Source organism: Chiroxiphia lanceolata, chromosome 4, assembly GCF_009829145.1.
Source record: "Chiroxiphia lanceolata isolate bChiLan1 chromosome 4, bChiLan1.pri, whole genome shotgun sequence".
Taxonomy (NCBI): Eukaryota; Metazoa; Chordata; class Aves; order Passeriformes; family Pipridae; genus Chiroxiphia; species Chiroxiphia lanceolata.
Window position 1 is genome coordinate 53,549,777 of NC_045640.1, and position 15,174 is coordinate 53,564,950.

Sequence of the window (15,174 nt, forward strand, 5' to 3'; positions counted from 1 at the left end):
ATGCCTATCAGGAAAACGCTCAAGCCCATCATTCTCCCTGCCACAGCAGATTTATCCCTGGCCTGCCACTCCAAGTGGGCTGTGAGTCGAAACCGAGAGCCCACCGGGGAATCCAGACCTCTCTCGTGAAGGCGATGGCTGTTTGGCAGGGCTGAGGGCTCCAGTTTGTGCTTTGTAAGCAGCCTGTGTCAGCCATCATTTCCCTCTAAAATGTGTGGTTTGTAGCAGTTTAAGATGCCTCAGCCCATCAGCTGAAGAGAAGATAAACAGAGCACAGAGACCATGTAGTAGCATTTTATACCTGGGAGAAACCTGGATATCTGCCCACAGCAAGGGTTTTCCCACTTCACAGAGTAAGACATCATGGAAGTTGGGGTTTTGTGCTTAACAGTAATGAAAGCTGACATCAGATGCAGAGGGAACAATTCAGATCTTTCTCATACTTGTGTATGCTAGACGGTAAAGCCATGGAAATCTGTGCCTTTATACAGGCACAAAGTGTTGCACATGAACCTGTTCATGCTGTCTGTGTGTGCATGAGTATACACATTTGGAGAGGGAAGATAAAGATGCTGAAATCTTTAATCAAATTCTGGTAATTTTTAGTGTTTCAGTGATCCAAACATTGTGCTCAATGTTTCTAATGGGCTTCTGCCATTCAGAAAAGTAAATAAATGCAGTTTTGGTTTTCCCAGAGGCCAGAATGCATTTTGGAAGTGCTGTTTAACTCTCAGATCAACTTCAGGCTCCAACACTGCAAAATTCTTTTGGTATCCAAATGCAATTACGTGAAGCATGTGCAAGGAAAGCATGCACAACATAAAGGAACATGTCCTGATCTCCTTGCTGGGAGTGGCTGCTGCAGAATGCAGCAGCACCAATGCACTTATGCTCTTGCAGTAGGTGATGTCCCCCATGCCAGCAGTGTCAGTTGACGTAGCTTTCGTTGTGGTTCACTCTGCACAGCAACTAGCTCTCACAGGAGGAGAGAATAAGTTCCATATGCCTTTATATTTATTTGGCTACATATGATGAGAGGCAATACTGATGATAAGCGAGCTATTGTCTCACCTTTCAAACACTTCCTGCATTTTTAAAGCATTTTGGCAGAATTTGATTTGCTTGCTCACTTGAGGACTTCATAAACCTGCTGGCATGTGGACAACACAGGATTAAATGCATGCCCTCATCCTTACACTAGCAATGTCTGTTTGTTCTGCTGCACTGAACCAGGCTGGTGCTGCTGGAGATCAACTCTTTCCTCCTCCTCCAGCCCACGTCATTCTCCCCAGAGCTGCAGGACAAACCTCCCTTTCCCTGCACAATTTTTGGCACCTCCTTGACCAGGTGGAGGGATGGGGCAGCTCAGCTGTGAGTCTGCTTAATGACTTGCTTGTGGGCTCTGTGGTGAAGACTGTGGTGGGTCCCAGTCAGTGCCAGTTTATGTGCTGGAGATACTCTTGTCCTTTAAGAAGTCCAGCACTGTGCTTTTTAGTGTTATGTTACTTGGAAACTGCAAGGTGCCAAGCAGCAGTTATGAGAATAAGCAGTAGCTTCCATGGAGGCAGCAGTGAGCGATTACCAGGAGCATGGTGTGGGGAGCGCAAAACAAACACTTTGGGAAGCCTCTTCACATACCTTGGCTGGCTGATAATAGTGAAGCCCAGCAAACAGCACATTAATAGTTTCATGTAGTATGAAAACAGCGGTGCATGCTGGTGTCAGTGGTGAGCTCAGTGATACCAAGCTGCCTCTCAGTTATTCTCCAACGATTTCCCCCTCCTCCACCACTCGTTTCCCTCACTGCCATCCGTGGGACCATGCTGAGGAGTGCACTGAAAATGCCACCCAGCAGGTTCAAGGGAGAAGTCAGCATATCAAAGGGAGAGGAGGTTCGCTTCCCTCCCCAGGTCCCTTCAGTTCACAATGTTACAGTTATCCAAGTAAAAACGGCAGTGAAATCCGAGGCGTGGAGACTGTGTGCACACATCAAACCCCATCATTCCTCCAATCATTCCCTTGCCCATTCATCACTAGCTATACAGGCAGGGAGCCAGACACGGTGGCACCACCACTTCTGCTTATATAGGCTCTAAATCAGTAAAGACATATTTCTCCTTTTGACTGGTCTCAGTCTGCGCTTTTGCTGGGATTTCCAGGAATATCTTTTATTGTTTAAAGCAAAGGTGTTATATCAGACCCAATTATGATTTTCATTTCCTTAGTAAGACAGATGTATATCTGGAACAAGGACTTAGTGGTTTCTCTAGGGTATTTTATCCTGCTAGTTCTGTACCGAGATGAGCTCAAAACTTACACTTAGCTGTTGTTTCTTCCATCTTGCTTAACAAGTCTTGCTTTGACCAGCGTTAATTCTTCTAGCTCTCACTTTCATGTCTGTGGTCCTCCTTTCTTTTCTGGGGGGCTAGGGGACGTGGGGTGTGGGAGGATGGGTGTGGCATAAACCTCGCTTTCCAGCACATGCCAGGTCTGGAAAAGCACTTTGAGAACACAAGTTGCTTGCCTTTGTAGATATTACCTTGGTGCATAGGTCAATTTGCAGTTCAACAACCTCTGACCTGCAGCTGCATGCTCTCCCTAGACTTTGTCTCCCATGAGATGTCACCTTGGACACGAGTTCATCAGAAGCCAACTTTCTGTTTGTTTTTTATTTCTAAGGAGCATACATATGGAATCCTGAAGGCCAAAGGGTTGTTCCTATAAGCTTTTTTTAGTTCATCTTTCTTTCTTTGTACTTATAGTTTATGTTAAATTTGATATACAATTCTAACAGTACTCAGACAATCACACTCCCCAGCACCACATTTACTATCACAGCATCTTATGTATCCCAGAACATCTGTGAAGGCAAGAAGCCTGGACAGACCACATGCTCCTTAGCACATTTTTTAATAATGTTTCCAGTAGATACAATGATCACAGTCATAGTACTGGGCACTGGCAGTAGCATGTATTTATACACAGTATTTGTGCCTAGTTGCAGTGAGGATCTACAGTTCCAATTGGCTTTTTTTCTGAGGTTTCATATTAGGATACAGCCGCAACGAATTAAAACAGGCCTGGCACCAAGAATGACATATTTACTTAAGGCCTTAATAAAGGTGCTGACTTCAGCCCTGTTCAGCTGCATTTAATGGAGCAGCTCTTGAAATGTATTTTTTCAATACACTGACAGGATACTGGTAGTGTAAGAGTTTATTTCAAACAAAAACCTTCAGAATATTTTGAGTGAGTACATTGCCTTTTGTTTGTCATGCTAAAATAGACTTTTGCAACATAGAACAGCTAGAACCCTGCTCCAACTCCCTGATATTTTTCTTTTAACAAATATTCTCTCTGCTATTTAATGGGTCTGCCACCATGGTGCCCAAGTGATACTTTATTTACCCCATATATACAAAGAACAAACCCAACATCAGTCTAAACACCTTCTGCCACTACCAAAAGCTTGTTTTATTGCTTTCTGTATAAGCAGCAGAGACCCTTGCCAAATAACTAAAATCTCAAAAAGGTGGATGTCTAGTGTTAGGCCCTGGTTCAGTATTTTTAAGTAGTTTTAATGTAGAATAAACTCAGCAGTAAGAAGAAATCATGGCAGTGTTTTCCAAATTGATATTTAATGAAAGACTAAGTAAGTGTGAACAAATATTGACTTCTTTTTGGAGCTTCTCTCTCAGTCCAAATAACTTTATAAAATTAAATAAACCAACAAAGTAGTACATTACTCTTCTGTTGGAAGTCAGAATTTTATGAGGTTTCGCTGCCTTAATGGCTAGCTAGTAAACAGTGAAGTATTTACATACTACTCTCCATAGGCTTGATTTTGCAGCCCATCTGTGCAGAGTTTCACAGGCATGAAGGGAACAGCTTACATGAGTGAAAGGCTTTCTCCAAGCATGCATTTGTGTTATTTGCTGTTTGTGTAACTAAGAGTGCATCTGCACACTGATCTGGATTTTCAACATAGAATGCCATGATTATAAATTCTTCTGCAACTTTGAAGTGACTCAATGCCGAGCACCGATTCCTGCCAATGCCAATTCATCATGGATGAATTTAAACTTACTTAGGCATACCTTTCTATAAAGTGTATTCTGCAACATCCAGACAAAAGTAACTTTACAAACTTTCAGAAAGTGATGTTTAAACAAACAAACAAAAATGCTAAAACCTTTCCCCAGCATTTACCAATACATGTCCTAAGGCACAAAGAGCAACAGCAAGAAAAGATCAGTTTAGGACTGGATTTTGTTCCCCTTACTTCCCCCTTACCTCGATTCTTCAGTGGTGGCAGTGTAGGGTGAAGGTGTTTGTTACAGTAATCTTGGCCTGTGCAACATTCAATAGATCTTCTTTGGTGTGGAATAGGAGTGTCCTAAAACAAAATTTTGATAGAAAACAAAAATTTTATAGAAAGTAATTAATTACCTGTGTTGTAAATATATAGTCATTCTGGCACTTGAGAGAAAGATGTGCTTACTAGCTGGATTGCAATCTGCTACAGATTTCTAGGATGTGTAGAGTAAGGATTTCTGCCACCCAGTGTATCCAGCAATATTTCATCTAGATAATTAAGAGATTAACTCATTCCTAACTTATGTCTGTTGGTGCTCTAGTGCTGCAGAATGACTCTAATGGTGCAAGTCAGAACTGGAAGTCACACACATCCATCAGTTAGGCTTACATTGCAATAATGAGTTAATGTGGGTATCCAAAACAGTTTAGCCAGAATAATACAGGAATTGCTGTGTGGACTAATTTAACTGCTGATTCTGGTCTCATGGAAAGCTGGGTAAAATACCTTCCATGGGCCTTAATGATTAGATCATTCCTATACTCATATGAAACCATTTAAGGTTAACATGAGGAAAGACAAACACTTCAGAGCCACCTTGCTCCATTGCCCATACCCCTTCCATTCCTGCAGATAGTCTTCTATCAGATGATCACTGTACTTGAAGGGAATTTCTGGCACCAAAAATCCAAAACCAAAGTGTAACTGCATATAAGACATAAAAGTTGCTGCAGTCTATCAAATGATACCTAACTAACTTCAGCTACCATGGAGACTTCAGGAGTTAGACTGCATTTCTTTAAATACAAACTTACTGTGAGTGGGAGTGTTACTAGTAACAGCAGTGCCAAAACCAAAAGCATAAGTTGTTGTCAGGAGCAGCTATGGTATCATGTTTTGGGGATACACATGCACTCCCCTCTGCAATCAATGCGGATCTACTATCTGCCAAATGAACAGAAGTGAAAAACACGGACACAGTAATGTCTGTTGACTGCACTTTAATTGAAAGCTATCAAAAATTCAAGCAACACTCTGGCAGGAAATACTTCCTTACCCGACACTGGAAGTCTGAGCCCTCTAATCCAAGACATCCCTTGGTGACTAAATGTCCGCCAGACTCATCTTCTTCTATTATAGTGAAGCAGTAGCCATCAGTGCTGAGGATTGGAAAGAATGAATCAGAAAAAGGCACTGAAGTGAAAAATGTGCTGCTCAATATTGTTTTAAACTTTGCTCCCTGCAAGGCAAATCTGCCATTAACAAATCAACATACTAAGGCTGCTGTAGATCAGCTTTTGCACACACAGAGGATGCTCTACCTTGGAGTAGAGGCACTTACCTTTCCAACATTTCACAGCTACAAACCCCACTAACAAACATCTTAATTCTCTGCCTATGGTCATTATTTTGTCAAGACTCTGGAGATGTGTACAGATGCAACCTTCAAGTTACAGAAGGTCTGCCTTGTGTGTGAGAACAAGGCACAGATATTTACATCATGAGAAAGACCTAAAGGAAGAAACATTTTCGAGATACTAAATGTAAAATATTATTAAGAGTGATTTGTGATGCCTGTTTTAACCATATTATGAACTGCAACACTCTTGTATATGTTCTTGAGTTATCATCAACACCCTTCATAATTGTTTACTTGGGTTATAAGCTTAAAGTGATCCATAATGCTTCCGTTTACAAGAACATGCACCAGGGAGGACAAGTATACTAACAGATGGCTAGATGGTGCTGGTGATAAATGTCCTTCCTTGATGAAGGTCAAATGCCTAAATGCTATGGAAAGAGGGGGAGGAGAGCACAGAAAGGGTGGCTGCATTTTATCGAAACCACTGTACATTTATTTCTCAGCACTCTGAGGGAGATATGTAATGTGTAAGAAACAAAAATTGACTGATTTGCAGGAAGTAGATCTACAAATAAAAAAAAAACTCTTTAATACAAGACATTTAAGTCACATAAAAAGAAAATATTCTGTTATTTCCCCAGGAAAACAACACTGGTTATTATGTGCAATGAGTATTTTTCAGAAGAGAAACTCAGTTAAACCAAGGAAATACAAAGAAAAAGGGATTAGAAAACTTAAACACAGCAAAATTTCAGATGATTTGCTCCTTACTTGAGAGTCTAACAGAGCAACAAGAGCAAAGGCAATGAAGAGGCACAGCTACACATTTAAGAGATAAACACAATTTGTAAGTATTAGCTACATGACAGAGATGCTGCATAGGATCATGTCAAACATTTGCTGTGGCATATTTTTATATTAGTGGTGCAGGGTCTAGCCACAGTAAGCTTATTACTTCAAATAATAATCTATCATGGGTTATTGACTTCTGGATTTGAAAAGTACCCCATTGCACATTACAAATTACTTTCTCAGAGAAGCGAGCGATGACTTCTACCCTTCTTTGACATTGTGCATACAAGGAAGGTAAAGGAGACAGTAACCCTTCTGGACAACCACCACCTTGATTTTGTTGCTTAAGCTTAAAATACAGGAACAATAGGATTGCCAAGAGAGACTGTAAGGAATCCATTAGAGTAGAATATTATACTGGATTAGATTTTATTTGTTTGCATGGTGCCTTTGATTCAAAGTAATGAGTAAGTTTAACCCAGGGGACAGAGCAACAAAACAATACGTTGCAATCAAGTGAAACACAAAAAATGAACTCGACTGCTAACAGTTCCCAGCAAAAAAACCCCCTAACTCTCCGTTCATCAAATAAAAGCAAGGCAAGGAAAAGTCAAATTGTTTGCAAAAGGGAAAAAGAGAAACAGAAAAGTCAGCAGTTTTAATTCTATTTTTCTGACTTGTCATGGGACTCTGATTCTTAGCTCATTTCTGAAAATTAAATTCAGGCTCCTCAAGTACTTCAGTACCTCTGAATATTTTACTCCAAATTGAGAAAGGAAAACAAAATTAGATTGGATAGAGCAAAACAAAAAAGTTATAAATGTCCAACAATAAGGATAAATCATGCTCTTTACAGACAATCTTAAAATAATGAAGGAAAAGTGAGAGGAAGAAACAGCAATGCTGAGCAGAATAAACACTGGTACTGCTTGTTTCTATCTTTAAGGAAAAAAAAACAAAACCAAAAGTTTTCATGCAATGTAAGAATTCATTGTTTTTGAAAATTTCTGAGGTGTTTGGGTGAGAGGGAGAAGTGACTCTTCTGAAAAGAAAGAAGTATCTCCTAACTGCTTCCCCACTCCCGCCCTTGATCTGTTCTCCTGGTTCACAGGACACACCCCTGCTTTACATACCCTGATTACCCTATCTCATACCTGCCTACGGTAGAAATGAAACTGTTCTTACTAATATAACAAGTCAGAAACAAGTCAGCTGACTCTGCATCATCTCAAATTTTATGTTTATTTTGGTGACTGCACAAGTAGAAACATCTGTATGTCACCTGTACATATACGAAGTATATATATGTATATATACGTATATATATATGTGTATATATATATATACACAAATATATATACAAAGCAGTACAAAAATCCTATTCTCCCCTTCCTAGCAAAATTTTGTAGTAGAGAACTATTATTTTCTTAAACTCTGCAATTTGAATTCTGTGTAATTTGATTCTGCAAATGGTGTGTAAAGACGGAACTCAGTGTGATGTTGCTGAATACATCTGGATACACACCCACTAACCTCCTCCACTAAAGCATCACCTTAGAGTATGGTGCAGGAGAGTGATTAAATACATTTTGGATGTGATCACTAATAAGCACAGATTTGCTATGTCACATATTTGCCAAGAGTGAATTTTTACAGCCAAGACAAATGCCAGGAAAATAGAGCGAGTTAATAGCGGAAACACTGACAGACACTGATATAGAAGGTGCTGCTACAATTACAGATTACCACAAGGAAAGCAATGATCTTAACTCAGACCTTTACTAAATGTCAGAAGACAGGAACCGAGGCCAACAGCTTTGCATCTGCTCACACAGATGTCCCCACTGGCCAGCAGCCATTTCTCACAGAAGATGTGATTCCTCAGCTACCAAAACTTGACTGCTGAAGATTTCCCATCTGGCTCTATGTGTGTGTGACACAGCCAGGAATGGCAATATATAACTGTGAAAAGCAACACCTTTCCCTCGTTCAGTGCCCATCACAGACAGACAGGTTAAGTAACCTGATGAAAAGATCCCTTATCTTTAATTTTATTTGCAAAAGAGTCCATGTGAGTACTATTACTTTTGTCCACTGCTCTTTATATTCCTCATTTTGATATCAGAAAGAGCAACAGCATCTTTTAATTTCCATCCAAAGCAACATGACAAGTTTCTGCACTGATTTTAAAATGATAAAAAAAATGTTAGATTGTATTATGTACAGAAACTGAGAATTCATATTCTTCTGTAAAGACTGGCTGAAATAATATAATTTGAAGATTGGCTGACTCCCAAATTACATTTAATTCACATATTTTGTCCTTCACTTAAGGAAAATGATGAAGGCCAAATTTAGCAAAATGCTGTATTTGGACACCATCCATAAAATAAAGAGTCATTGTAAATGTGTTCAATACAGGGTCATTTTTCAGAAAACACAATATAGTTAGCAGCTGTACATCAGGGAAGTAACATGAAATGAAGTGAGAAGAGCATTACACAGTTGTTGAGCCAGATGCATCTTCAGATGTTTGCACAACTACTCTGAAGGCAAAGAGAGACTTACAGGTGCAACAGAGCAAAGAAGGTGGCTCACAGCGGGCCACAGTTTCTGGTCACAGTAGTCTCCAAGCTGGTGATGCTGTTCCTACCATGCATGCTCTGCTGTGTATGGTACCTTCTGGCTCTCTTGGTGCTCAGTGATGACCCGACACACAGTGAGAAACAAGGGTACCCAACACATCATAGAGGAGCTAGAATATTACTTATTACATTTTCATATTGTTATTTATAGGCCCATCAATCAATATTTTCTCTATACTACCTGCCCATAGTATTCTCGAAGGAGTGAGACATCACTAAATGTATCTTGCATTGTTTTACTAAATCACAAAGAATATCAAACAGTTATTCCTGACATGCAGGGTCACACCACAGAAAATGAGCCATTATGCCAATCTGTGAGGGAGATCCCTAGAAACCATCCAGGCTTGATGCAGAGTATATGAGATTTGACAGATCTATAGACCTGATGGTACAACTTGGGGTATGGTAATAGCACCAAACATGAGTACTTCTGCATTTTCACCAGGGCTCTCTAGCACCTTTCACTTATGTGTAAAATCTATCTCAGTAGATATAAGAACTATCAAGAAGAAAATAGGCAAAATAAAGATACTCATCCTCCTCTTTTCCTTTTTCCTTTCTCTTTTATTCCTTTCCTTTGTCTCCAAAATTTAAAGACAGACCATATGTTTTCTTTTACTTGACCTTAAGATTACACTGCAGTTGAACTTGCATGACGTTGTTCTTCTTTAATGCTAGGACAGACTTAACATAGGTATTTGCTGTTATGGATTTTTTTTGTTCTTGTTTTTGTATAACTAAATTTAATATGAAAGGGAAGTTTTAGGTATTCCAGCATTTTCTGCACAGTAACACCAAAGTACTCCCACACAATAAAAAACTATCTGAGAGTAATGCAACAGGTCTCAGTACAGAAAGGCTGGACTTCCATTACTATCTAGCTTAAGGTTTATATTAAATACCTAATGTGCAAGCAACACATGAGCAAAACTAAAATCAAGGAACTTCTGGGGCACACTTGAAAAGTCTGGGATGGGGACTTTGAGTTACACCCCACAACATTTTGGGTGAAATCACCTGCTGAGCCACCAAGGAGACATATGGCCCTGGCACAGGGCACAAAAAAAGACTGGGGTTTGCACAAATTTGTCTCTGTTAACCTTTAGTTTTTTGTTTTAATCACCAAAGGCTACTTAAATAACTCTGGTACAGCCCTGTATATAGGACTAAATTAAAAAATAAACATAAACATTAAAAAAATTGAAAGGCTAACATGTAAGACCTTACCATAGCTCCTGTATCAGAAAATGTTCAAGTTTTCCCTAAAAATTAAAGTTGCTTAAAAGAAAAGTTGCCTGAACTCAGTGCTTTGGTCACTGTCGAAGTCTTCTTTGTTTCACATACCAAATTACAAAGAAAATTCAATCATATCATCTGAAGGAAAAGGAGAACAAAAGTAAAATCGTTCAAGTGAATTATCACCTCTGGTAACTCTGAAAAAGCAACCTAATTATTTTATTGCTTTAGATAACCAAAATTACCTCAAGACACCATTGGGCAGAAATACAATGCAGTAGGCAACACATAAGAACTTAAACTTTATCAGCCCAATCTTTGAAGCTGTCTGCATTTATTTGTGCATGAAAATAGAGTGTGACAAGGCACCTAATCAGCCTCTGCTTTTACTGCAATCCCATTACAGTCAAAGCCAATTAAATGTAACACTACATTTTAAAATATGCAATTAATTATGATTAGACGCAACTGTCCATGCATTCACTTTGTATACACAAAACTTGAAATGGAACAGTAAAACAAGGTCCTGGTTGTGTTCAAAGCAGCTTTGACCTTCTTTACCAAAAGTCTCTTACGGATTGCACAGATGTTCAGAAAGAAGAATAAAGTTTCAACATGCTGGAGTTTACACACCCTTTACAAGCGGAGGATTGTGAGCCTTCTCAAAAGATCTTAATTGTCAGGGCCCTGAGTGGACTAATGATCTTAAGTTGCCAAGAGTGGTCCCACCTGAGACCCCCTTTTCCCCTACAGATTCCCTGCCCAGGGGTTCCATGTAAGCTGAGGTCTGAGCAGTGGTACAGGAGTGCCTGTCTCCAGATCACTACCACCCATGTGAAGGGCCACTGAGGGAGCTGTCTCTGCCTGCTGTATTCAGATACCTTGGGTGAAATGGGGTCCTGGTGAGTCAGGATTTGGCCAGCCCTAGTATCAGCCTCAGCTCCTGGCTTGGCCCCCCTTTTGCTACACCCTGACATGAATCCTCCCTTGATGAGCTGACCCTTTAATAGATCTTCCGAAACTTGTCGTGCTCACATAATGCACACTCTAACTAGAGCTACTGCTTTTCTGTTAAGATAGAAAACAATCTGCCTTTTAAGCTGCAGTGTTATCCTTAGCTCCCTAAAGTAATACTGGACTTCAGCTGCAGAAGTATAAAGGAAGGGAAATTCTGTATAGGAACACAGCAGGCTGTTAGAGGATTTGATATAGATATGGTTAAAAATTAGCTTTTAAATTTCTAAAGTTCAGCTATGGAGAGGATTTTAAATGGCCACCAGATGTCCTCACTTTTATATAAACATTCAGACTACTATGGACAGGATCTATACTTTAACAGATGAATACCTGTGGTAGCAGATAAAAATCTTCATTTGAGATGACAGACTGCTTTTTATGAGAAATTTCAAATGGTGAATGGTGACTGCAGTAGTACTAGCTATTCTACTCCGAGAGTTTTAATTTAAACACAGCTGGAAATGCTTTTCCATTGAACTTTCAGAGGTCCTTGCTCCTGGGCTCACAAAAGGCTTCACTGCTTTGGTAAGAACCCTGGCAGGGGCAGTGGCTCTCCAGAGCACAAGCCTTGCCTATAGACGTACTCGGTGAATTTCCCTGGCTTTGCCACGCCCTTGGGTGTCCCAGCACACAGCGACTCATCCCTGTCAGGCTCGCAGGTCCAAACTCTGAAGGTCCAAGCACAGCCCAAAGCTTAACAGATAGAGCTGATGAGAGGTTTGATTTTTTTTTTTTTTTAAAATATCTAATGCAAAAGGCTTTTATTGGCTAAATCTGAGGCAAGTCGATAATTAATTTGGTAATTTTTAATCCGAAGCAGTCAATTTATTCTTCAGGCAAACACTACAATTAATACTGCCTGAACTTCAAAATTGGGCAACTTCCTTTATAGTGAGGTTCAGTGATGATTCCCGAGTGCTTTAAAACTGTGTCAACAGTCATTCAGGCTAGGATGAAATATGAAAGTTACTGCCTGACTAGTAGGATGAACCCAAAACACAGGGAAAGTGAATAATTGCTGCTAACCTGGTTGGTTGTGCTCAAATCTTTTGAAACCTGGTCTCAATCTAGCCAGCTAACCAGACACCTAATAACTACTGTTTCCCAATAGTAGACTTAGGACCTTCTTCTCTCTGTAACATCACATTTCACTTTTGATCCATAATTCCAGCTATGCAGAAAGGAGTTTAAGAAAGAAACAATTACAGACTAACAGTTGAGAAGATGTAGGGAAAACAAGGGATGTTGGGTCCTTCATACCTCACTGCAGCTCTCACACCAAGGCAGTGGGATCAATAGCAATGATCACCATCATGAACAGGATTACTGCTGACAAGCCATGAAGGAAGGGTATTTAAATTGATTTTATTGTTTTATTTTATATTATTCCAAACTCCCTCCTCAGCAATTTTTCACTTATGCTGTTGCTCACTGGGCAAGTGGCAAGGTCGGTACTGCTCAGGTGATGCACAGGACAGGAATGAGGAGCTGACCTAATGCAAATCTCCTGACTGTTCCCATATTCCTGGACAGAAAAGTGACTAATATTTGATGGGTAAATTCCAGTTTCGTTTAAGTTGGAAAAAATAATTTTTTCACTAAAGTAGAACATCAAAACCTGAAATCTTCAAAGATTATGAGACAAAAGGGGTTACAATTTTTTGTTTTATTACCACATAACTGCCTATCCATGGGTATTACCTAAAAAAAAAGTTTGACATTTGACACCATAAGGGGGACTCTGAAGAGAATTTCTTTAAAGCATTGCAGTTAAGGAAACACGCACAGATCCATTTTAATAGAACATTATTCATAGTTCCTGGTAACATGAAAAATAATTTATGTCAATGACGCCTACAAAGTAACGTGTAACAGCAGGCCTACCCAGCTAGGGTATAAACCTTGTTCAATTGGCTCTTTAACATTGATCCCTTTGTGCTTCCCAATTCATGGATTTAAAAGTCATCTGCAACTTCCCTGTTCCTGTGTGTGTGAGACAGCACATATGAAAGCTGTTGCTCTTGCTGGGCAGGAACAGGAAACAGCTGATTCACGCTGCAGGGGATCTGCAAATTGATATCAGAGTGGGCTTTTACAGCTTTTTAAACTGACTGTCATGTGAGAGCAGTTAAGTCTAACTCCTGGCTAGAGCATGGGTTTGTAGGAAGACAACAGAAAGGGGAAATGGTATTTACAGCTGTCACCAAAACTTTGATACACTTCAGTATTGACACTGCAGGCTGAGAAGAATTAAGTCGGGCTGCAAAGAACACTCAAAAATCCAACAAAGCAATCAATATCTTCAGCAACCTCAGGCTTTCGCCATTTATCTTTTTAATACTCTGCCTTGAAGAGCTGACACCATGTTTGACTATCTCACCTCAAACTGGCGTCTCCAGCTGGGCCCATATCTGTGCCCTGCTTTGATGCTTCTCTGATTCCCACAGTCCCACCAGGCTATGGCTGATAGGGTGTATCTCCAAAATCATACTTGCTCTAAATATTCAGAAAAGTTTAAATTCCTTATATGAAACATAAAGAGCTCAGCCCAACTTTGCTGCAGCTAAAGCAAACTGTAACCTGCATCTTAAGCCAAGACAGAGGTTTTTGACCAGTACCTTCATTCAACAGCAATTTTATGTGTCTGGCAAGAGCTGTTTTTGAGTGGGGGAACAGCAGCTTGGTTCCACCACAGGTACCCTCAGTCACCTCTGCTTGCTTCAGCCAGTGTCAGTGCAACAAAACAGTTGACACTGCAACAAGACCAATGCTGAACCTTCAGGGAGCCTGTGCACATCTGGATGTGCCTCTCCTCCAGGGAGGCAAAAGGACCCTTTTGCAGAGGAAGCAGAATCCAATCCAAATGAGAAATTTGAAGTACTCCAAGCCCAAAACAAAACAGAAGACTATAGCTGGTATAAGAAAATACACAATGCTTCACATCAAGGTAAAGACTGTTTTCCTTTTAGTATGGAAACAAGAAAAAAAACCCCAAAGCCTTGAGGACCTACAGAAAATAGCTCAGCTATTGCAAAGATGTGCGCAAAGACCAGAGTTCTTATAAATGGTGTTCTATTAAGAGTGATTATAAATTTATAAGCATTTCCATATATCTCCATCAAGTCTTCTCTCATTAACTGCATGCACCTTTAAAAACAAAGTTCTGCCTTCAGAATATTTCACATGCAATGTATTAATACAAGTATTATCTAAAATGACAAATATCTATATACCCTAACATAAAAACATAAATACGCAGTTGATATCTAGGTAAAAATTATCTCTGATTTTTAGACACAATGTATAACTACTTATTTACACATTATCGCTTAAACAAAAACTGCGACACCCAACTTGGGATTGCTGAGCTACTGCAAATAGGTTTTCCCATGTTTCATCACCACATACATATCCCACAAACCTGCAGGTGCTGTTGACTGAGTCCTCGGGGCAGTGGTGGTGGCACTGACAGGACAGCTTCTTCTGTGGAGGGGCAGGTGCCGTACTCTCACCGTCTTTTCTGGTCTCCATGCTCAGCTTGCCAGAACTTCGCAAGGGCATGTTGTCTAGAAAATTAGCTATAAATATAAGAGGGGGAAAAAAAGAAACAGTTCTAGGCTGCGTTGCAAGACTTGAAATGAAGGTTTTAATGTGTTTCTATCCATCAAAATTTGAGACAGTTATTTGAGACAACAAATAACTACAGAGTGGTTTTCTGTAGGCACCGCTGGAATGGTCACCACGTTTGAGGCTTATGAGACCTTGGTGGTATTAGATCAAAGGTGCTGATGTTCAAGTTCTGC

General features: G+C 40.0%; 1 protein-coding gene across 1 annotated transcript in view; it reads right to left on the reverse strand.

Annotated features, from left to right (window-relative positions):
- BMPR1B (bone morphogenetic protein receptor type 1B) overlaps positions 1–14,945 on the reverse strand; it is a 30,040-nt gene extending 15,095 nt beyond the window's left edge. The window contains exons 1-3 of the mRNA XM_032686817.1: positions 14,793–14,945; positions 5,373–5,475; positions 4,294–4,396 (exon numbers count right to left, since the gene is read on the reverse strand). Of these exons, the coding sequence (XP_032542708.1) occupies positions 4,294–4,396; positions 5,373–5,475; positions 14,793–14,932 (346 nt within the window). The 5' untranslated portion in view covers positions 14,933–14,945. The remainder of the gene's footprint in view (positions 1–4,293; positions 4,397–5,372; positions 5,476–14,792) is intronic.
- Positions 14,946–15,174: the final 229 nt, after the last annotated feature.